This window comes from Pleurodeles waltl, chromosome 2_2, assembly GCF_031143425.1.
Source record: "Pleurodeles waltl isolate 20211129_DDA chromosome 2_2, aPleWal1.hap1.20221129, whole genome shotgun sequence".
Taxonomy (NCBI): domain Eukaryota; kingdom Metazoa; phylum Chordata; class Amphibia; order Caudata; family Salamandridae; genus Pleurodeles; species Pleurodeles waltl.
In genome coordinates, this window is record NC_090439.1 from 1,165,636,357 (window position 1) to 1,165,659,726 (window position 23,370).

The 23,370-nt window shown below is 47.4% G+C and overlaps 1 protein-coding gene across 1 annotated transcript in view; it reads right to left on the reverse strand.

Annotated features, from left to right (window-relative positions):
- LOC138283020 (E3 ubiquitin-protein ligase TRIM39-like) overlaps positions 1-23,370 on the reverse strand; it is a 94,112-nt gene that overhangs the window by 53,928 nt on the left and 16,814 nt on the right. The window contains exon 2 of the mRNA XM_069221134.1: positions 899-921. Within this exon, the coding sequence (XP_069077235.1) occupies positions 899-921 (23 nt within the window). The remainder of the gene's footprint in view (positions 1-898; positions 922-23,370) is intronic.

The window sequence follows — 23,370 nt, forward strand, 5'->3', positions numbered from 1 at the left end:
ACCCATCTTTAGAAGATTGGGATGTTGGGAGCTCCCTTGAAGACAGTAGAATAGCTCCGGACTTATAATGGCTGGAATAAGCCAAAGCTCCAACATTCCAATGCTTGTCTTCATGTTTCTCCTTTTTTACCACTAAGAGCAGAATGTTTTAGGAGACTTATAGCCCTTCTGCCACGGGCTATACCGGTTGTTAAAGGCCCTCCCCTTTCTTCTAGGCCCTCACCTATGGCTCGCTCCTCTCAGAATTATTTGCTTTCATTTAGCTGCTAATTCCCAATTAAAGCTTTGAAAATTGCGCCCACTTTCAGTTTTAGTAGTAACTAAATTGTTAGTAATATGGCCACTCACAGTCAGATAGGCACAAGCAATACCTTAAACTAGGGCATAAAACTAGGTTTGTAGCCCTTTAGCGCCCTACACAGACTCCTTAATAAAAGATGAGGCAGGTTTGTGAGATGATGTGGTTTTTAGACAATTCCAATGATGTTTCAAAGCACTAGAGGGACATTTGAGGATTGGCAGTGGGGTCAGAAGGTATTGAAGGAGGTTTTGAGTATTCTGTGATTGTGGAAAACTTGAGGTAGTTTCTGTGGACAAAAGTGATTTTAGTGGACACGAGCACGTTTCCCTGGGTTTGGGGGTATTTTCATAAGACTCTGAGTTTAAGGAGTCTGAAGGAAGCTTTTAAAGACAGTGGATGTTTTAAGGATAAGCTGAGGGGCCTCAACACTGTTTGGAAGACAGGAGAGTAGCTACGAGGTGGTCTACATATAATAATTGTATGAGGTAGTACCGCTCGGGCAGCAGAGTTGATTTGTGTGAGCTCAGTACTGACATTTCCACACTGCAGCAGATCTGCTCCTTACACACTGAGAGGAGAACAATAAATCAACCTTACCTGTCCAGGGCGCTTCTAACATCCTGCAAAACAGAAGAACAGGCAGAAGGACATCAGTTCCCACAACAGATTTTAAATTCTGGCAGAATTTTAGGTACAATATAAGTTGTGAAATTCAAGTTCAGTTACACACATGGGAGTATGTTCTGAATAGGGTTACATGACACAGCACAACGTGTGATATCACAAATGGTCCCACAAGACAGCAGAACTTTGAAATTCTGAATGAGGGCAGATGACAGTACAATCTGATATATTCTGAATGCATCATGTATTATAGTCTAAGGTTCCTGAGATCAGATGCCAGACCTGTTATAACTCCTGCATCACTTGAGAAACAACTAGTGTCTATACTCAAAGTATACCACGCCACAAATACTTCTAACGCACTTGTATGGCATTAAATGTAAATGAACAAGGACTTTGGATCAAGCACGGGATAAGATCCTTAGGCCTCTTGTTTCTGTTACAAAATGTCTATTTACACAAACTGCAGCATAGAACTGGGTATAACCAGTACTCAGGAAGAAGCCCTTGTGTCTATATACTGTGGTGTTTTCATTTAAAACAGGCAGCTCCAAATGCTCTCTGAGAACTGATCACACTTGAACTGGAACAGTCTCAGTCGACAAATTATGTTCTATGTATAAAACTGGACTTCCCTCTGAATTGTTTTAATTTGAAGAACAAATTATGAAATGAATGGACAGAAGTAATTCTATGTCATGACCGGAGGGGAGAATTATGATTATACTTTTCTTTCTTCGCTTTAATCAATATGATAAACTACAAATCCCAAGAACCTTTGGGAATGGCACAGGCAAAACATCCAATCAAACATAGGCATTAGTCCATGACCAATCAGGCCCCAGCAGAGACCCATACAATCCATTATCCATGTTGTCCCAGCCTCTTTCTTCGCTGCTCACAATTCTTGTTTCCTTTTTGGAGAAATAGGTGTGCATGTCATTTCTTATTAATACTGGCAGTTTGCTTGGCAAGAGTTTTGGGTATTGAAATTGAGCACAGGAACATTCTACGCTCCTATCACGGCAGTCTGCTTGGTTCAGCTCCTCATCGAGGTGCAGGCTTCTGCCCCTAGGTCTTGCCTAGATAAGGCCTGGTTAGTGGCTGTGATGCGTGAGTTTTGACTTCTCCTGCCAGTGAAGTCGGAGTCAGGCCCTGCGTCGCCTGGAGCCTTCGGAACGGGGAGAGAGACACCTCACAGAGCTTGGGGTCTGTAAACTGCTTCTATCTTGCTTGATGCCCTGTTTAATAATGCTCGGTAGTGCAAGGACTTATGCCCCCCCACGAGGTAAATATTGACAGCGGCTGCACCGCAGATTGCTTTCTGTGATATGGACACGTTCCCAGGCTGCCTTTCCCTCGCGATCTTGTCTGCACCTGTGTCCCTGGGCTTAGAGCCCTCACATTGAAACACCTTGGCTGGACCTCCAGCCCCACGATACCATGTTGCAGAACTTATGACTCCTCTGGGGTCATAAATTCAGCTGCGCTTGCCTACGCTCACCTCTAATGCCCAATCAGCACTTTAAAGTACTTTGGCTGTTTTCTGGTGCTCACTTGTAAACTAGCGCAGCGCCGCCTCATTCCCCACTTGCACTTAATTTTAGCATACATGGAGGTTTCCGGGGATCAGCGGTCAAAACGGGACCCCTCAAAATTCCTGCCCTGGGACGATGAATTTTAAGAGGCGGCTTAATTTACCAGGCGGTTGCTGGGGCCATGGGCCCCTTGGAACAGCACCTGGTGGATCAAGTTGCGAGTGCCTGCACCCATATCTCTAATCCCAGGAAGGAGCCCACTGCACCCTCTTGGATCTTAGGCGCTTTCCATTCTGCTCCAAATCCAGACCCTGTCCCTGCCAAGCTTCCTCGCAAGGATGGCGTTGACCATGATGCTTTCGCTCACCTTAAGCAAGTCTTCTTGTCTACCCAGCCGAACCCCAATCCCAGGTCCTACTGAACCAGCCTTGGAATCCCTATGCCCTGTTTCCCCAGACCCTCAAAATGATGTGGCCCCTGTGGACTCAGATGATGAGGCAGGGTCCTCCAGACCTTGGAGCCCATCCATCCCTTACTCTGCAAACCCAGAGGCCCAGGGCTTGGACAAGCTTGACCCCAATGACATCCTCCACCCTTGGTCCTCTGAGTGGGCCCCGGCAGAAAAGGTAGCCAGCTATGTGGCGGGTCAACTTAGGAAGTCCCTGGAGAAAGAAGCCTGCAGCTGCCTTCGGGTCGAATCTCACTGCCCTGGCTTGGAGGGTAAAGTTGTCCTGACCCCGACATTGACTCCAGAATGGCCGCTTCCCTGGCAAAATTCATAAAAGAGCCAAAAAGGGCATATTCCATTCCTGGAGGGCTTGTCAGGATAGGCTTTTGAGTACTACTGGCCCCTTACCAAGATCCCTGATATGGCTGAAGACGCCAAGGCCAGAAGAGCCCTTATTTCACCGAAGGTCCTTTCAGGGTGGGCACAGCACGCTATCATCTTCTTAGGTAACGCCAATTGCATGCCATCCACAAAGTGCTGCTGCTCCCTGTTGATTAAGGTGGACCCTAAGCACCGGGACAATGCAACCTCGGAGGCGGGGCTTATCGCCCAAGGGGACCCTTTATCAAAGAGTTGGGCAAGTTTGTGACCACCTTCATTTACCTAGACTAGGCCAGGTCCTCCATAAAGAAAGTCTTGAGCCCTCAGGTTTTCCAAGGGGCTGGTCATAGCAGAGGCCGCTCGGTCGGCCATGCACTTTCCCAATACCCTTCAAGCGGGCAATGCTCCAGACAAGGCTCCTTTCAGGACAACACCAGATTCACCAACTTCCACCCCACCAGGGGGCAATGCATCCAGGACAGAGGATTCAAAGGGAGCTCCGCTTCCTCCAGTTTTGGTGAGTGCTCATCCTTCCTCTCTTATAAAAGTGGGGTCAGACAGGTGGTTTTCCTCCAGGCCTGGAGATCCATTACAGCAGATGCTTGGGTTTTACCAATGTTCCAAGAGTTCCAAATAGAATTCTATGGTGTCCCTCATCAGGAACCATGGCCTCTTCCCCTTTAATTCCCCCCCCCGAGAGGCAGCCCTCATGGACAAGGATGTCTCTTCCCTACTGGACAAAGGGGCTATTCCCTGGATGGCCCCACATCCCCATGGGTTCATCAGCAACATCTGTCTGGTGGACAAAGGCAATGAAAGACAACACCCAGTCATCAACTAATGAGAATTCAACAAATGGCTTGTCTACTGCAATTTCAAGATGGAGGAGAGCCACCTCCTCAAAGACGTGTTACGTCCCTCCAACTGGATGGTCCACTTCTACCTCAAAAACACGTACCTATTGTTTCCAATTTTTCACTTACATTGAAGGTTCTCCCAGTTTGTTTGGTGTCAACAAATGTTCAAATTTTCCACTCTATCTTCTATGCCCCTAGTGCTTCACGAAGGTTCTCAAACCGGTTGCGAAATACTTAAGGGCACAGGGGACACACCTTATCATCTACCTCAATGACATGCTGATAATGGATCAATGTCCATGTCGTCTCTCTCTCCAAATTCAAACAGTCATTAATCTCCTGGAGGGGCTAGGCTTTGTGATAAACGAGAAAAAGTCACTCATGGTTCTTTCTCAGAGAGCAACTTTCCAGGGCTTGGTCATAGACTCTACTACAACTGTCCACAGCCTTCCATCCCGGAAAGTGGCGAAGATTCGACACACGTTGAGGAAGACCCTAGCCAAACCTTACACCTCCCTGAGGCAGATCACTCACCTCGTGGGCTGCCTGTCATCATCCATCTCGGCCATTTATCCGGGGCCCCTCCATAAGGGAGCCTTGCGGAGGGTAAATGTAGGAAAGTACCATCTTGCCTGGCATGTTACCCCCATTTTTCACTGTATATATGTTGTTTTAGTTATATGTGTCACTGGGACCCTGGTAACCCAGGGCCCCAGTGCTCATAAGTGTGCCTGAATGTGTTACCTGTGTAGTGACTAACTGTCTCACTGAGGCTCTGCTAATCAGAACCTCAGTGGTTATGCTCTCTCATTTCTTTCCAAATTGTCACTAACAGGCTAGTGACCATTTTTACCAATTTACATTGGCTTACTGGAACACCCTTATAATTCCCTAGTATATGGTACTGAGGTACCCAGGGTATTGGGGTTCCAGGAGATCCCTATGGGCTGCAGCATTTCTTTTGCCACCCATAGGGAGCTCTGACAATTCTTACACAGGCCTGCCACTGCAGCCTGAGTGAAATAACGTCCACGTTATTTCACAGCCATTTTACACTGCACTTAAGTAACTTATAAGTCACCTATATGTCTAACCTTTACCTGGTAAAGGTTAGGTGCAAAGTTACTTAGTGTGAGGGCACCCTGGCACTAGCCAAGGTGCCCCCACATTGTTCAGAGCCAATTCCCTGAACTTTGTGAGTGCGGGGACACCATTACACGCGTGCACTACATATAGGTCACTACCTATATGTAGCTTCACAATGGTAACTCCGAATATGGCCATGTAACATGTCTATGATCATGGAATTGCCCCCTCTATGCCATCCTGGCATAGTTGGCACAATCCCATGATCCCAGTGGTCTGTAGCACAGACCCTGGTACTGCCAAACTGCCCTTCCTGGGGTTTCACTGCAGCTGCTGCTGCTGCCAACCCCTCAGACAGGCATCTGCCCTCCTGGGGTCCAGCCAGGCCTGGCCCAGGATGGCAGAACAAAGAACTTCCTCTGAGAGAGGGTGTGACACCCTCTCCCTTTGGAAAATGGTGTGAAGGCAGGGGAGGAGTAGCCTCCCCCAGCCTCTGGAAATGCTTTCTTGGGCACAGATGTGCCCAATTCTGCATAAGCCAGTCTACACCGGTTCAGGGACCCCTTAGCCCCTGCTCTGGCGCGAAACTGGACAAAGGAAAGGGGAGTGACCACTCCCCTGACCTGCACCTCCCCTGGGAGGTGTCCAGAGCTCCTCCAGTGTGCTCCAGACCTCTGCCATCTTGGAAACAGAGGTGCTGCTGGCACACTGGACTGCTCTGAGTGGCCAGTGCCACCAGGTGACGTCAGAGACTCCTGCTGCTAGGCTCCTTCAGGTGTTAGTAGCCTATCCTCTCTCCTAGGTAGCCAAACCCTCTTTTCTGGCTATTTAGGGTCTCTGTCTCTGGGGAAACTTTAGATAACGAATGCAAGAGCTCATCCGAGTTCCTCTGCATCTCTCTCTTCACCTTCTGATAAGGAATCGACTGCTGACCGCGCTGGAAGCCTGCAAACCTGCAACATAGTAGCAAAGACGACTACTGCAACTCTGTAACGCTGATCCTGCCGCCTTCTCGACTGTTTTCCTGCTTGTGCATGCTGTGGGGGTAGTCTGCCTCCTCTCTGCACCAGAAGCTCTGAAGAAATCTCCCGTGGGTCGACGGAATCTTCCCCCTGCAACCGCAGGCACCAAAAAGTTGCATTACCGGTCCCTTGGGTCTCCTCTCAGCACGACGAGCGAGGTCCCTCGAATCCAGCGACTCTGTCCAAGTGACCCCCACAGTCCAGTGACTCTTCAGCCCAAGTTTGGTGGAGGTAAGTCCTTGCCTCACCTCGCTGGGCTGCATTGCTGGGAACCGCGACTTTGCAGCTACTCCGGCCCCTGTGCACTTCCGGCGGAAATCCTTTGTGCACAGCCAAGCCTGGGTCCACGGCACTCTAACCTGCATTGCACAACTTTCTAAGTTGGTCTCCGGCGACGTGGGACTCCTTTGTGCAACTTCGGCAAGCACCGTTTCACGCATCCTCGTAGTGCCTGTTTCTGGCACTTCTCTGGGTGCTACCTGCTTCAGTGAGGGCTCTTTGTCTTGCTCGACGTCCCCTCTCTCTTCAGGTCCAATTTGCGACCTCCTGGTCCCTCCTGGGCCCCAGCAGCGTCCAAAAACGCCAAACGCACGATTTGCAGCTAGCAAGGCTTGTTGGCATTCTTTCAGCGGGAAAACACTTCTGCACGACTCTCCAAGGCGAGAGGGATCCGTCCACCAAAGGGGAAGTCTCTAGCCCTTTTTGTTCTTGCAGAAACCTCAGCTTCTTCTGTCCAGTAGAAGCTTCTTTGCACCCGCAGCTGGCATTTCCTGGGCATCTGCCCATCTCCGACTTGCTTGTGACTTTTGGACTTGGTCCCCTTGTTTCACAGGTACCCTAGATTGGAAATCCACAGTTGTTGCATTGCTGGTTTGTGTCTTTCCTGCATTATTCCTCTAACACGACTTCTTTGTCCTTAGGGGAACTTTAGTGCACTTTGCACTCACTTTTCAGGGTCTTGGGGAGGGTTATTTTTCTAACTCTCACTATTTTCTAATAGTCCCAGCGACCCTCTACAAGGTCACATAGGTTTGGGGTCCATTCGTGGTTCGCATTCCACTTTTGGAGTATATGGTTTGTGTTGCCCCTATCCCTATGTTTCCCCATTGCATCCTATTGTAACTATACATTGTTTGCACTGTTTTCTAAGACTATACTGCATATTTTTGCTATTGTGTATATATATCTTGTGTATATTTCCTATCCTCTCACTGAGGGTACACTCTAAGATACTTTGGCATATTGTCATAAAAATAAAGTACCTTTATTTTTAGTATAACTGTGTATTGTGTTTTCTTATGATATTGTGCATATGACACTAAGTGGTACTGTAGTAGCTTCACACGTCTCCTAGTTCAGCCTAAGCTGCTCTGCTAAGCTACCATTATCTATCAGCCTAAGCTGCTAGACACCCTATACACTAATAAGGGATAACTGGGCCTGGTGCAAGGTGCAAGTACCCCTTGGTACTCACTACAAGCCAATCCACCCTCCTACAGTAAAGACTTCTCATCTGAAGAAAGGACTAACTTACTCCCAACTGGTGTCTCTCTCAGATGAGGCGCAGGAAGAAATCGGCTGGTGGCTGTCCCTCAAGGTAGCATGGAATGGGAGAGTGATTTTCAGTTTGGCCCCAGACCTCATTATAGAATTGGATGCCTGCATGTCAGGTTGGGGCACCAGATGCAGAGAGTTTTCTACAGGGCTCTCCTAAAGAACAGAAATTATATATCAACTGGTTGAAGCTTCTAGCCGGCTCTTTCATGGTACGATTTCGGACAAAGAACAAGATTCAGTTGCGTGTCCTCCTCAAGATGAACAATGGGTTAGCGGTCCGATATATCAACCATTTGGGGGGCGCTCACTCCAAGGCTCTCTCCAAGCTCGCAACTAATTTTTGGCAGCACTGTCTGGACCATCAAATCTCAGTCATGGCTGAATATCTCCCCGGGCAAGCGAAGCAAATAGGCACTCCCTTAATCTTTGGGATTCCAGCCTGTGGAAACTGCATCCGGAAGTTTTTGCTAAGCTTCAGGAACGCCGGGTACCTTTCTCTGTAAACCTTTGGTGTACTGGCTGGACCACCAACTACCCCGCTTCTTCAGTAAGAGACCGGACCCGTTGGTGGCAGCGACAGATGACTCCTTCAGGATTGGAGTCAGGACAAGGGTTACGCATTCCCTTCATTTGCAATGATCACCCGGTCTTCCGCTTAAATTAGGAGGCAACATGCAGAAGTAGTGTTGATCACACCTTTTTGGAGATCCCAAGTCTGGTTTCCAGCTCTTCTGAAACTTTCCTGGGATTGGTTAGCACCAGGTCCTGATCGCCTTGCAGAAACCGCACAGAGTGGTCTCTTCCCCTACTACAGAACGGTGATTGCGGTGGGTCATGCAGGAGGCTGCCATTGATCTCAAAGTTTTTGGAGCGCATTCTGCTTGAGGGCCAATGGCTTCAAAGGCTTTTAGCCTGGGTGCCCATCTGGAGGATATTATGAATTCAGAACGCGGGTCTTTGGACTCTACTTTTAAGAGGCTGGTGCTGGATATGGTTCATTTAGTCATGAGCAAACTTTGAACCAGCATAATCCTCAACATAAGGTCAAGGATTATCCCACCTGGCGAGAATCTTGATCCCGAACCCTCACGTGACTGGTAGGTAATCATTTTTTCTATTATGTTATTATCTGCTGTATGATGCAGTGCTGTAATACAGCATTATGACCAAGATCTTAACAAAGTTGTTTTGCTAAGGTTTCTCCGACATGGCACCTGGTATTGATGCTTCTCTTTCTTCCTAGGGACTGAGACTGGGAAACAGGACTCGATGGATGTGCGGTGGCTGATCTCGAGCGAAGACAGAGGCTGGGACAACAAGGACAATGGACTTTATGGGTCTCTGCTGGGGCATGATTGGTCATGGACTAATGCCTATCTTTGTTTGGATGTTTTGTCTGTTCCATTCCCAAAGGTTCTTGGGATTTGTAGTTTACATGAAGTTTGAATATGGCTGCTATTGATTACAGCGAAGGAAGAAAAGCATACTCCTCGCCTCCGTGTCCTTAATAGAAAAAAAACTTTCCATTACGATAGCAGGTGAAAAAGCATGAAACTGTTGTTGATACTGCTACACCAAAGTACGCAACCATAATTCACAACGTGACCATTCTACGAGAAACTTCTTTCTTAATCTGCACACTCACGGTTTGCCATTAAATGTAAATAATGGAAGGTGGGACGTGCTAGTGGGATTGACCCAAACTACACACACTGTAGTAGTTATATTCAGTCTCAACCAGTTAATGAATGTAACCAGTACTTACTCTATTTGTTAAAGTTCCTTCGATAATTAGGAATGTACAAATGTGTCAATATTAGGATATTTCAGTTTAGGAATAGAACTGAAATATATTTATATTTTATTGAGTAAGCTGACAACAGAAAAACCAGAAGACTACCGCACATTCCTATATTTTAGAGTGTTGTTGGGGTGCTCAAACATTCAAAACATGTCCGTTGTCAAGCATGTGTATTGGAACAAGAAACCTTGTACCAGCAAGTTGGTTCTATTTAAAGAAAGAATGGAGCACACAGATAGTAATGTTATTCTATGAGTGATGTTCAGATGGTTATGGCTCATTGAGTATGTGAAAGAAACATGGTGTACAATGCCATCAAGGTGGTATCAATGTGATGAATGTACATTTAAAAATTGCAGAAGAGAATCATAGTTAAGTAACTGAATAGTTCATAAATGTAGAATTTAATGTGGACATAGAAAATTGTCATACAATGATTTCTAAAAAAGTATCGAACAAGATCACTCTAATTCCATAACACAAAGCCTATTTGTAAATAAAGTAGATGCACCAACACAAATAAATGTCACATCAACCATCGGGTGATTCATCCCCTAAAAAGAGAACATATACAGTCCCATAGATTGATGGAATGAATGAAATTGTCCACTTGGAAGGTTGAAGAACTGAAAGATAATGTCTTCATCCAATTGATATTTATATTTTACATTGTTTTAAGAATGTTTATTTTTGAAATTCGTAGGAAATTTGTAACAATAAAAATTAATTTGTAAACACATTCTGAATGAGGTGACGCAGCACAGTGTGATATTCTGAACGGGGTCATGTGATGAAGTACAGCTTGTGAGTTTCTGAATGGGATCACATGACAGTCTGTGATATGCTGAGTGGGATCAAATGATGCAGGAAAATAGGTTAAATAATGCAGCCCAGCCTGCAATAATTCAAAAAGGGCCGTGTGACAGGGCACAATCCGTGATATTCTGAATACTGGCTCATGGCACAGCACAATCTGTGACACTTTGAATCTGGCCACACAACAAGGTACAGAGTCTGATATTTTGCACAAGGTCACAGGATAGCACAGCTTTATTCTGAAAGCGGTGAAATGGCACAGCGGAAAATTAAAAATAGTCTGATATTCTGAATGGAGTCACATGACCCAGCCCAGTCTGTGATATTCCTAAAGAGGTCACATGAAATACAAGAGTCTGATATTCTGAATGGAGTCACATGACCCAGCCTATCTTATTCTTTATACAGTGTCGGAGTGTCAGTATATAAGGAGTTTACTCTATACTGGACCTGCCTGTACATTGCGCTGGGCTGTCAGAACAGAAGCATCTGCAGTTAGTTTAACTTGTCTGTATATTATATTGGGTTTAACTAAATACAAGGAGGGGGAGGGACCGGGAGGTTTATAAGGTCCAGTGTACAGTCTCCCACTTTAAGTAATTTAAACAAAGGTACACTGTTCTAACGTACTATAACATACTAGGAGACCTGATGTCTCAGGAGCAAGAGCCCTCAAGCATCACAATGGATGACTGGCATCATCATCGGGAACGCTCCACACCAGGCCGGTGCTGCAACGCCTGGCGGGCTCCCCGGTAGGGGGCTCTAAGCCGTGTTGATCTGATAATGACTGGTGGGTTCAAACTATACAGACCAAACATTAGTGGAGAGAGCAAAAAATAAGAAATTTAAAACTGGTTATTCATCCAACAAGATACATCATAATTTTAATCAGTTCAAAATAGGATGAAGACCAAGATTAAAAACAACCAGGAAAGTAACAGATTGAGTTATAATGCTCAATTACTTTCAAAGAGCAAAAAAACACAGAGGACTACAACTATTATGGTGCCTCTAAACTAGGGTCAACATGTTTCGCGTCTGCGGTCCAGCAGGATCCATTGACGATTCATCAGGACCAAAAATAAACACGTCTTCTCCAAATAATATAGAAATTTAGGAATGAAAGAACCTAATTTAGTATAGTGAGGCCGTCACTTATGTCAAGCAAACTGGCTAAGTCAAAGGAAGGTCACCCTAGAAGGCAAAAAGTAAAAACACCATAGATACACAAGTTGTGGTTACAAGGGTGCATTAGTGAAATACATATGTGATGGGTCACTGGAATGTAACTCATCAGTGCAGATGGGAGTAGTGCCCAGCTGAAGATGTATGCACCCTTCTAGAACACTATGGTATACATACGAGTGTGCGGCATCCCCAGTGTTTTTTTTTTTTACATGTTCGGAGTTAAATAGGCAAACGTTTTAAATGGACATTCTTTGTTTTCAAACATCATGATATGTTATGTATATTGTAAAGTCTTGATACCTTGTAAGGTAACACAATATATTCAAAAATGTTAACAGGCTTCGGATAAGCGACATTAAAGCTTTGTAAGATTTAACCCGATGCAACATGTTATACTATGGAAAATTAATAAAATAGGTTTAAAAACAGATGTGTGTAGAAAAGCATTCTATAATCTATATTTTCAAAAATATTTAACATTTCAATGGCATTTAATAATTATTAAATAAGAAACTATATGTTATATTAATTTATTGCATTAGCATTACTTTGAAACACTATACTTTTTCAGTAGATTTTATTTGTTAATTTTAATGTTACTTTACAAATCTATAATAATGCATTGGAAGATATTTTGGCACCAGATATTACTACAGTTTCTTTTTTATTTACACAATGTTTTGGTCATTTTTATATTAAGTTTAGAACTTCAATAATATAGTAGTAGATATTTTGACATCGATGTCTGGAACATAGATATTTTTGTAATCGATATTTACGACTACAACTCGCTCATCCCAGGGAAGCATTCACTGTAATGCCTGGTTACGGCTGCCTCCATGGGAGCACATCACGACAATTCTACTGGCTGCTACCCCCACACAGGCAGCACTGGCTGCTACCCCCATACAGGCAGCACTAGCTGCTACCCTCTACAGGCAGCACTGGATGCTACCCTCTACAGGCAGCACTGGATGCTACCCTCTACAGGCAGCACTGGATGCTACCCCCACAGGCGGCACTGCCTGCTACCCCCACATGCGGCACTGGCTGCTACCCCCACACAGGCAGCACTGGCTGCTACCCCCACACAGGCAATACTGGCTGCTTCTCCCACACAGGCAGCACTGGCTGCTACCCCCATACAGGCAGCACTAACTGCTACTCCCACAGGCAGCACTGGCTGCTACTCCACACAGGCAGCACAGGCTGCTCCCCCACAGGCAGCACTGGCTGCTACCCCCACAGGCAGCACTGGCTGCTACCCCCATACAGGCAGCACTGGCTGCTACCCCCATACAGGCAGCACTGGCTGCTACCCCCATACAGGCAGCACTGGCTGCTACCACTAGAGGCAGCACCCACAAGCAGCACTGGCTGCTACTCCCACAGGCAGCACTGGCTGCTCGCCCTACACAGGCAGCACTAACTGCTACCCTCTACAGACAGCAGTGGGAGCTACCCCCACAGGCAGCACTGACTGCTCCCCCTACACAGGCAGCGCTGGCTGCTCCCTCTACACAGGCAGCACTGGCTGCTCCCTCTACACAGGCAGCACTGGCTGCTACCCCCATACAGGCAGCACTAGCTGCTACTCCCACAGGCAGCACTGGCTGCTCCCCCACACAGGCAGCACTGGCTGCTCGCCCTACACAGGCAGCACTAACTGCTACCCTCTACAAGCAGCACTGGATGCTACCCCCACAGGCAGCACTGCCTGCTACCCCCACACAGGCAGCACTGCCTGCTACCCCCAGACAGACAGCACTGGCTGCTACCCCCAGACAGACAGCACTGGCTGCTACCCTGTAGGAGGCTGGACTGGCTTGTAGTGAGTACCAAGGGGTACTTGCACCTTGCACCAGGCCCAGTTATCCCTTATTAGTGTATAGGGTGTCTAGCAGCTTAGGCTGATAGATAATGGTAGCTTAGCAGAGCAGCTTAGGCTGAACTAGGAGACGTGTGAAGCTACTACAGTACCACTTAGTGTCATATGCACAATATCATAAGAAAACACAATACACAGTTATACTAAAAATAAAGGTACTTTATTTTTATGACAATATGCCAAAGTATCTTAGAGTGTACCCTCAGTGAGAGGATAGGAAATATACACAAGATATATATACACAATAGCAAAAATATGCAGTATAGTCTTAGAAAACAGTGCAAACAATGTATAGTTACAATAGGATGCAATGGGGAAACATAGGGATAGGGGCAACACAAACCATATACTCCAAAAGTGGAATGCGAACCACGAATGGACCCCAAACCTATGTGACCTTGTAGAGGGTCGCTGGGACTATTAGAAAATAGTGAGAGTTAGAAAAATAACCCTCCCCAAGACCCTGAAAAGTGAGTGCAAAGTGCACTAAAGTTCCCCTAAGGACAAAAGAGTCGTGTTAGAGGAATAATGCAGGAAAGACACAAACCAGCAATGCAACAACTGTGGATTTCCAATCTAGGGTACCTGTGGAACAAGGGGACCAAGTCCAAAAGTCACAAGCAAGTCGGAGATGGGCAGATGCCCAGGAAATGCCAGCTGCGGGTGCAAAGAAGCTTCGACTGGACAGAAGAAGCTGAGGTTTCTGCAGGAACGAAAAGGGCTAGAGACTTCCCCTTTGGTGGACGGATCCCTCTCGCCTTGGAGAGTCGTGCAGAAGTGTTTTCCCGCCGGAAGGATGCCAACAAGCCTTGCTACACGCAAATCGTGCGTTTGGCGTTTTTGGACGCTGCTGGGGCCCAGGAGGGACCAGGAGGTCGCAAATTGGACCTGCAGAGAGAGGGGACGTCGAGCAAGACAAAGAGCCCTCACTGAAGCAGGTAGCACCCGGAGAAGTGCCAGAAACAGGCACTACGAGGATGCGTGAAACGGTGCTCGCCGAAGTTGCACAAAGGAGTCCCACGTCGCCGGAGACCAACTTAGAAAGTCGTGCAATGCAGGTTAGAGTGCCGTGGACCCAGGCTTGGCTGTGCACGAAGGATTGCCGCCGGAAGTGCACAGGGGCCGGAGTAGCTGCCAAGTCGCGGTTCCCAGCAATGCAGCCCAGCGAGGTGAGGCAAGGACTTACCTCCACCAAACTTGGGCTGAAGAGTCACTGGACTGTGGGGGTCACTTGGACAGCGTCGCTGGATTCGAGGGACCTCGCTCGTCGTGCTGAGAGGAGACCCAAGGGACCGGTAATGCAGCTTTTTGGTGCCTGCGGTTGCAGGGGGAAGATTCCGTCGACCCACGGGAGATTTCTTCGGAGCTTCTGGTGCAGAGAGGAGGCAGACTACCCCCACAGCATGCACAAGCAGGAAAACAGTCGAGAAGGCGGCAGGATCAGCGTTACAGAGTTGCAGTAGTCGTCTTTGCTACTATGTTGCAGGTTTGCAGGCTTCCAGCGCGGTCAGCGGTCGATTCCTTATCAGAAGGTGAAGAGAGAGATGCAGAGGAACTCGGCTGAGCTCATGCATTCGTTATCTAAAGTTTCCCCAGAGACAGAGACCCTAAATAGCCAGAAAAGAGGGTTTGGCTACCTAGGAGAGAGGAAAGGCTACTAACACCTGAAGGAGCCTATCACAAGGAGTCTCTGACGTCACCTGGTGGCACTGGCCACTCAGAGCAGTCCAGTGTGCCAGCAGCACCTCTGTTTCCAAGATGGCAGAGGTCTGGAGCACACTGGAGGAGCTCTGGACACCTCCCAGGGGAGGTGCAGGTCAGGGGAGTGGTCACTCCCCTTTCCTTTGTCCAGTTTCGCGCCAGAGCAGGGGCTAAGGGGTCCCTGAACCGGTGTAGACTGGCTTATGCAGAATTGGGCACATCTGTGCCCAACAAAGCATTTCCAGAGGCTGGGGGAGGCTACTCCTCCCCTGCCTTCACACCATTTTCCAAAGGGAGAGGGTGTCACACCCTCTCTCAGAGGAAGTTCTTTGTTCTGCCATCCTGGGCCAGGCCTGGCTGGACCCCAGGAGGGCAGCTGCCTGTCTGAGGGGTTGGCAGCAGCAGCAGCTGCAGAGAAACCCCAGGAAGGGCAGTCTGGCAGTACCAGGGTCTGTGCTACAGACCACTGGGATCATGGAATTGTACCAACAATGCCAGGATGGCATAGAGGGGGCAATCCCATGATCATAGACATGTTACATGGCCATATTCGGAGTTACCATGGTGAAGCTACATATAGGTAGTGACCTATATGTAGTGCACGCGTGTAATGGTGTCCCCGCACTCACAAAGTTCAGTGAATTGGTTCTGAACAATGTGGGGGCACCTTGGCTAGTGCCAGGGTGCCCTCACACTAAGTAACTTTGCACCTAACCTTTACCAGGTAAAGGTTAGACATATAGGTGACTTATAAGTTACTTAAGTGCAGTGTAAAATGGCTGTGAAATAACGTGGACGTTATTTCACTCAGGCTGCTGTGGCAGGCCTGTGTAAGATTTGTCAGAGCTCCCTATGGGTGGCAAAAGAAATGCTGCAGCCCATAGGGATCTCCTGGAACCCCAATACCCTGGGTACCTCAGTACCATATACTAGGGAATTATAAGGGTGTTCCAGTAAGCCAATGTAAATTGGTAAAAATGGTCACTAGCCTGTCAGTGACAATTTGGAAAGAAATGAGAGAGCATAACCACTGAGGTTCTGATTAGCAGAGCCTCAGTGAGACAGTTAGTCACTACACAGGTAACACATTCAGGCACACTTATGAGCACTGGGGCCCTGGGTTACCAGGGTCCCAGTGACACATACAACTAAAACATATATACAGTGAAAAATGGGGGTAACATGCCAGGCAAGATGGTACTTTCCTACATACCCCCATACAGGCAGCACTGGCTGCTACCCCCATACAGACAGCTACCCCCGCAGGCAGGAATGGCTGCTACCCCCACAGGCAGGAATGGCTGCTACCCCCACAGGCAGGAATGGCTGCTACCCCCACAGGCAGCACTTACTGCTACCACCACAGGCAGCACTAGCTGCTACCCCCACCGGACCACTGCCTGCTACCCCCACAGGCAGCACTGGCTGCTACCCATTGAGGCAGCACTGGCTGCTACCCCAACAGGCAGCACCGGCTGCTACCCCCACAGGCAGCACTGGCTGCTATTACTGTTCAGGTGCTTCCAGGTGTAGGAGGCTGGCCTGGCTTGTAGTGGGTACCAAGGGGTACTTACACTCTGTGCCAGGTCCAGTTATCCCTTATTAGTGTAGAAGAGGTGTTTCTAGCAGTTTAGGCTGATAGAAGGTAGCTATAGCAGAGCAGCTTAGGCTGAACTAGGAGACATGCAAAGCCCCTACTATACCACTGGTGTCATATGCACAATATCATAAGAAAACACAATACACAGATATACTAAAAATAAAAGGTACTTTATTTTTATGACAATATGCCAAAAGTATCTCAGTGAGTACCCTCAGTATGAGGATGCCAAATATACACAAGATATATGTACACAATACCAAAAATATGCAGTAATAGCAAAAGGAAGTAATGCAAGCAATGTAGAATTACAGTAGATTGCAATAGGAGCACAGAGGTATAGGGGCATCACAAACCATATACTCTAGAAGTGGAATGCGAACCACGAATGGACCCCAAACCTATGTGAGCTTGTAGAGGGTCGCTGGGACTGTAAGAAAACAGTGAGGGTTAGAAAAATAGCCCACCCCAAGACCCTGAAAAGTAGGTGTAAAGTGCACCTATAGTCCCCAGAGAGCACAGAAGTCGTGATAGGGGAATTCTGCAAGGAAGACCAACACCAGCAATGCAACCAAAGTGGATTTCCGGACGAGAGTACCTGTGGAACAAGGGGACCAAGTCCAAGAGTCGCGACAAAGTCGAGATTGGGCAGATGCCCAGGAAATGCCAGCTGAGGGTGCAAAGAAGCTGCCACCGGATGGTAGAAGCTGTGGATTCTGCAAGAACGAAGAGGACTAGGAACTTCCCCCTTTGGAGGATGGATGTCCCACGTCGTGAAGAAGCTTGCAGAGGTGTTCCCATGCAGAAAGACTGCAAACAAGCCTTGCTAGCTGCAAGGGTCACAGTTAGGGTTTTTGGATGCTGCTGTGGCCCAGGAGGGACCAGGATGTCGCCAATTGCGTGAGGAGACAGAGGGGGTGCCCAACAAGACAGGGACCCCTCACAGAAGCAGGCAGCGCCCGCAGAAGTGCCGGAACAGGCACGACGAAGAGGAGTGAACCGGAGCTCACCCGAAGTCACAAAAGGAGATCCCACGACGCCGGAGGACAACTCAGGAGGTTGTGCACTGCAGGTTAGAGTGTCGGGGACCCAGGCTTGGCTGTGCACAAACGAAATCCTGGAAGAGTGCACAGGAGCTGGAGCAGCTGCAAATCACGCGGTACCCAGTAATGCAGTCTAGCGTGGGGAAGCAAGGACTTACCTCCACCAAACTTGGACTGAAGAGTCACTGGACTGTGGGAGTCACTTGGACAGGGTTGCTGAGTTCCAGGGACCACGTTCGTCGTGCTGAGAGGGGACCCAGAGGACCGGTGATGCAGTTCTTTTGGTGCCTGCGGTTGCAGGGGGAGGATTCCGTCGTCCCACAGGAGATTTCTTCGGAGCTTCTAGTGCAGAGAGGAGGCAGACGACCCCCACAGCATGCACCACCAGGAAAACAGTCGAGAAGGTGGCAGGATCAGCGATACAATGTTGCAGTAGTCGTCTTTGCTACTTTGTTGCGGTTTTGCAGGCGTCCTGGGCAGTCAGCGGTCGATTCCTTGGCAGAAGGTGAAGAGAGAGATGCAGAGGAACTCTGATGAGCTCTTGCATTTGTTATCTAAAGAATTCCCCAAAGCAGAGACCCTAAATAGCCAGAAAAGGAGGTTTGGCTACTTAGCAAGGAGGATAGGCTAGCAACACAGGTAAGAGCCTATCAGGAGGAGTCTCTGATGTCACCTGCTGGCACTGGCCACTCAGAGCAGTCCAGTGTGCCAGCAGCACCTCTGTTTCCAAGATGCCAGAGGTCTGGAGCACACTGGAGGAGCTCTGGGCACCTCCCCTGAGAGGTGCAGGTCAGGGGAGTGCTCACTCCCCTTTCCTTTGTCCAGTTTCGCGCCAGAGCAGGGCTGGGGGATCCCTGAACCGGTGTAGACTGGCTTATGCAGAGATGGGCACCACCTGTGCCCATCAAAGCATTTCCAGAGGCTGGGGGAGGCTACTCCTCCCCAGCCCTGACATATTTTTCCAAAGGGAGAGGGTGTAACACCCTCTCTCTGAGGAAGTCCTTTGTTCTGCCTTCCTGGGCCAAGCCTGGCTGGACCCCAGGAGGGCAGAAACCTGTCTGAGGGGTTGGCAGCAGCAGCAGCAGCAGCTGCAGTGAAACCCCGGGAAAGGTAGTTTGGCAGTACCCGGGTCTGTGCTAGAGACTCGGGGGATCATGGAATTGTCTCCCCAATGCAGAATGGCATTGGGGTGACAATTCCATGATCTTAGACATGTTACATGGCCATGTTCGGAGTTACCATTGTGACGCTGTACATAGGTAGTGACCTATGTATAGTGCACGCATGTAATGGTGTCCCCGCACTCACTAAGTCTGGGGAATTTGCCCTGAACAATGTGGGGGCACCTTGGCTAGTGCCAGGGTGCCCACACACTAAGTAACTTAGCACCCAACCTTTACCAGGTAAAGGTTAGCCATATAGGTGACTTATAAGTTACTTAAGTGCAGTGGTAAATGGCTCTGAAATAACGTGGACGTTATTTCACTCAGGCTGCACTGGCAGGCCTGTGTAAGAATTGTCAGAGCTCCCTATGGGTGGCAAAAGAAATGCTGCAGCCCATAGGGATCTCCTGGAACCCCAATACCCTGGGTGCCTCAGTACCATATACTAGGGAATTATAAGGGTGTTCCAGTATGCCAATGTGAATTGGTGAAATTGGTCACTAGCCTGTTAGTGACAATTTGTAAAGAGAGAGCATAACCACTGAGGTTCTGGTTAGCAGAGCCTCAGTGAGACAGTTAGGCATCACACAGGGAACACATACATATAGGTCACAAACTTATGAGCACTGGGGTCCTGGCTAGCAGGATCCCAGTGACACATAACAAACATACTGAAAACATAGGGTTTTCACTATGAGCACTGGGCCCTGGCTAGCAGGATCCCAGTGAGACAGTGAAAACACCCTGACATATACTCACAAACAGGCCAAAAGTGGGGGTAACAAGGCTATAAAGAGGCTACTTTCTCACACAACCCCCCCCCCCCAAACGAAAGACAATAAGGCTAACCTTGGCCAGTTGAGACTTTATTGTCTAAGTGGTGATAAGTAGAGAGTAGCTCTGCAATAGACTGGTTACTCCCTTTATCATCCACTATATGGTTACTTCCCTGTGGGGATGTAAACCACCCTGTTTGAAGTTTTTTGTTTTTTAGCTAAGCAACAATGTGAAGATATATTTTCAGAGTTTCTATCAGTAAGTTTTAGTTTAGAACAGTGGGAATTGTCCACTGGACCTATTTCTAGTGATGAGAATGCCAGACAGGGATGCTGTCTCAGTAAAGCCATAGCTGGGCAAAAACTTTGTCCATATGGCTGGAAGAGAGAACAGGGATGCTGTTTCTCTTGATTTGGAGCAGGGCAGGGATGCTGTCCTATGAGCTCCACACTAGGGCAGGGTTGCTGTCCTAAGTGTTGAGATGCAGTGCAGGGTTTCTGCACTAAAGTTTCTCTGGGAGGGTTGAAGGGATGCTCCATGTTAACTAAAATGGTGCTCTTTTTCTCACCAATATGAGTTATCCCACAGAGAGGTACTTCCACCTCAGGGAGTACAGCTATGCCAGCTGATGGTTCCCTTGGAACATGTGCCACCCCAGGAGAGGTTTCTCCCACCACAGGAATGGTATCCTGAATGGTAGGGTGGTGAGGGGATACTGTGATACCCTTTTGCCCTATTGTTGGAGAGGGATCCTGAGTTTTCCGGCCTTCTCTCCTTTGCTTTTTCATTTCAGTAGAAATGAGAGGGAACAATTCCTCAGGGATACCCAGCATGGCTGCATGGGTATAAAACTCTACCTCACCCCAACCTGAGGCCTCTAGGTCATTACCTAAGAGACAGTCTACAGGTAAGCTAGGATACTACCACCTGCTTAGGGCCAGTCACTCCACCCCAACTAAGCTGAACTATAGCTAAGGGAAGAAACTTAGTGGAGTTATGGACATCAATAATCTTGTACTGTTGTCCAATGATATGTTGTTCAGGGGCCACCAGGTTTTCAGTCACCAAAGTGATACTGGCACCTGTGTCCCTGTAGGCCTGGACCTCAACACCATTTATTGAAACTGTCTGCCTGTACTTATCCATTGTAAGGGGACAAGCAGCCAGTGTGGCAAGGCCAATGCCACTAGGTGTGACAGAAACTGTCTTGGGACTGACTACCCCAGTTTCTATGATGGACCCATAAGTGAACCCAACTACACCCTTAGCTTGACTGTTGCCAGCAGTCCCACCACTAGTACCACTACTGCTAGAGCCACTAGAGCTTGATGTATTAGTGGTGGTAGGCTCAGGGGGTTTACCTGGACAGGACTTATCCCCTGGCCTATGGCCTCTATTTTTACACACAAAGCACCAAGGCTTTTTAATGTGTGTAGGTTGTGAAGAAGAAGATGAAGAATTTGTTTTATTCCCACACCCTGAAGAGTGTTTAGGATTTGAAGAAGGATCTTTGGTTTTACCCTTATCCCCATGCTTCTCCTGAGATTTCTCACCATCTTTCTTCTTGCCATCCTTGTCACCACCTGTATGAACTTTTCTGTTCACTCTTGTTCTGACCCATTTGTCTGCCTTCTTTCCCAATTCTTGGGGAGTGGTCAGATCTGAATCCACTAGATATTGGTGTAACAAATCAGACGTACAGTTATTCAGAATATGCTCTCTCAGGATCAGATTATACAGGCTTTCATAGTCAGCAACTTTACTACCATGTAACCACCCCTCCAAGGCCTTCACTGAATAGTCAACAAAGTCTACCCAGTCTTGTGAGGACTCTTTTCTGGTTTCTCTGAACTTAATCCTGTATTGTTCAGTGGTTAAGCCAAATCCATCCAAGAGTGCATGCTTCAAAACTGTAAAATTATTGGCATCACTTTCCTTCACAGTAAGGAGCCTATCCCTACCCTTTTCACTGAAAGATAGCCATAGGATAGCAGCCCACTGCCTTTGAGGGACCCCATGTACAACACAGGCCCTCTCAAGTGCAGCAAACCACTTGTTAATGTCATCCCCCTCCTTGTAAGGGGGAACTATCTTATGCAGATTCCTAGAATCATGCTCTTTTACAGGATTACTATCTGTAATACTGCTGCTGCCACCATGGGGTCCAAACCCCAACTTCTGCCTTTCTTTTTCTAAGTCTAAACATTCCCTGTCTAGAGCCAGCTGTTGCTGTTTAATCTTCAGCCTGAACTCTTCCACTCTCAATCTATTGATCTCCCTTTCTAACATTCTGTCATCAGGGTGGGTGGGTTGGGCATGCTTTGACACAGAAGAATGATGTGAATGAAGAGAACGAGACCTTTCCCTAACAACTGGCACCATAACAACCTGGCCTAAAGGAATTACATCCCTACTGTGATGAGAGCTCACATTAGTACCAGTTATGCTAGGAGGTCAGCTAAGGGGCAGGTTGGGAAGGATACCATCTAACATTCTTATTGGGGGTGCCCCAGAGTCAGAATGTGAACCATCACCTAACTTCTCAACAGATGTGCCAGCTAAGGCCTTATCATTCTCAATGAGCATGTTAATTCAACAATTCTCTAGAGGGATTCTTCCCTACCCCTAAACCTCTTTCAATTCAGAGACTCCTCAAACCTTTCCAGCTAAGGAGATCATAAGCTGTGCTGGCCAGATCAAGAGTAGGACCTGTACCAGACATGATAGAAAAGGGTTTAAGGACAGAAAAGAGAATGAAAAGGTTTCAGGACTTTTTAAGGAAACAGAAAAAAAACTTGTTCAACTTTTTAGAAACTTTTTGAATGTTTAGAGGTACTTTTCAGCACTTAGCAACAGAGTAAGAGAAGAAAAGCAAAACATTTTGGTTAGGTGTACATACACTGAACTTCTTTTGTATATTATTCTCTTATGAAAAGTACAAAATGACAAAGTGGTAAGTAGTTGCAAGTACTTATCCCACCGCTGCACAACCAATGTAGGAGGCTGGCCTGGCTTGTAGTGGGTACTAAGGGGTACTTACACTCTGTACCAGGTCCAGTTATCCCTTATTAGTGTAGAAGAGGTGTTTCTAGCAGCTTAGACTGAACTGGTAGAAGGTAGCTATAGCAGAGCAGCTTAGGCTGAACTAGGAGACATGCAAAGCTCCTACTATACCACTGGTGTCATATGCACAATATCATAAGAAAACACAATACACAGATATACTAAAAATAAAGGTACTTTATTTTTATGACAATATGCCAAAAGTATCTCAGTGAGTACCCTCAGTATGAGGATGCCAAATATACACAAGAAATATGTACACAATACCAAAAATATGCAGTAATAGCAAAATGAAGTAATGCAAGCAATGTAGAATTACAGTAGATTGCAATAGGAGCACATAGGTACAGGGGCATCACAAACCATATACTCTAGAAGTGGAATGCGAACCACGAATGGACCCCAAACCTATGTGAGCTTGTAGAGGGTCGCTGGGACTGTAAGAAAACAGTGAGGGTTAGAAAAATAGCCCACCCCAAGACCCTGAAAAGTAGGTGTAAAGTGCACCTATAG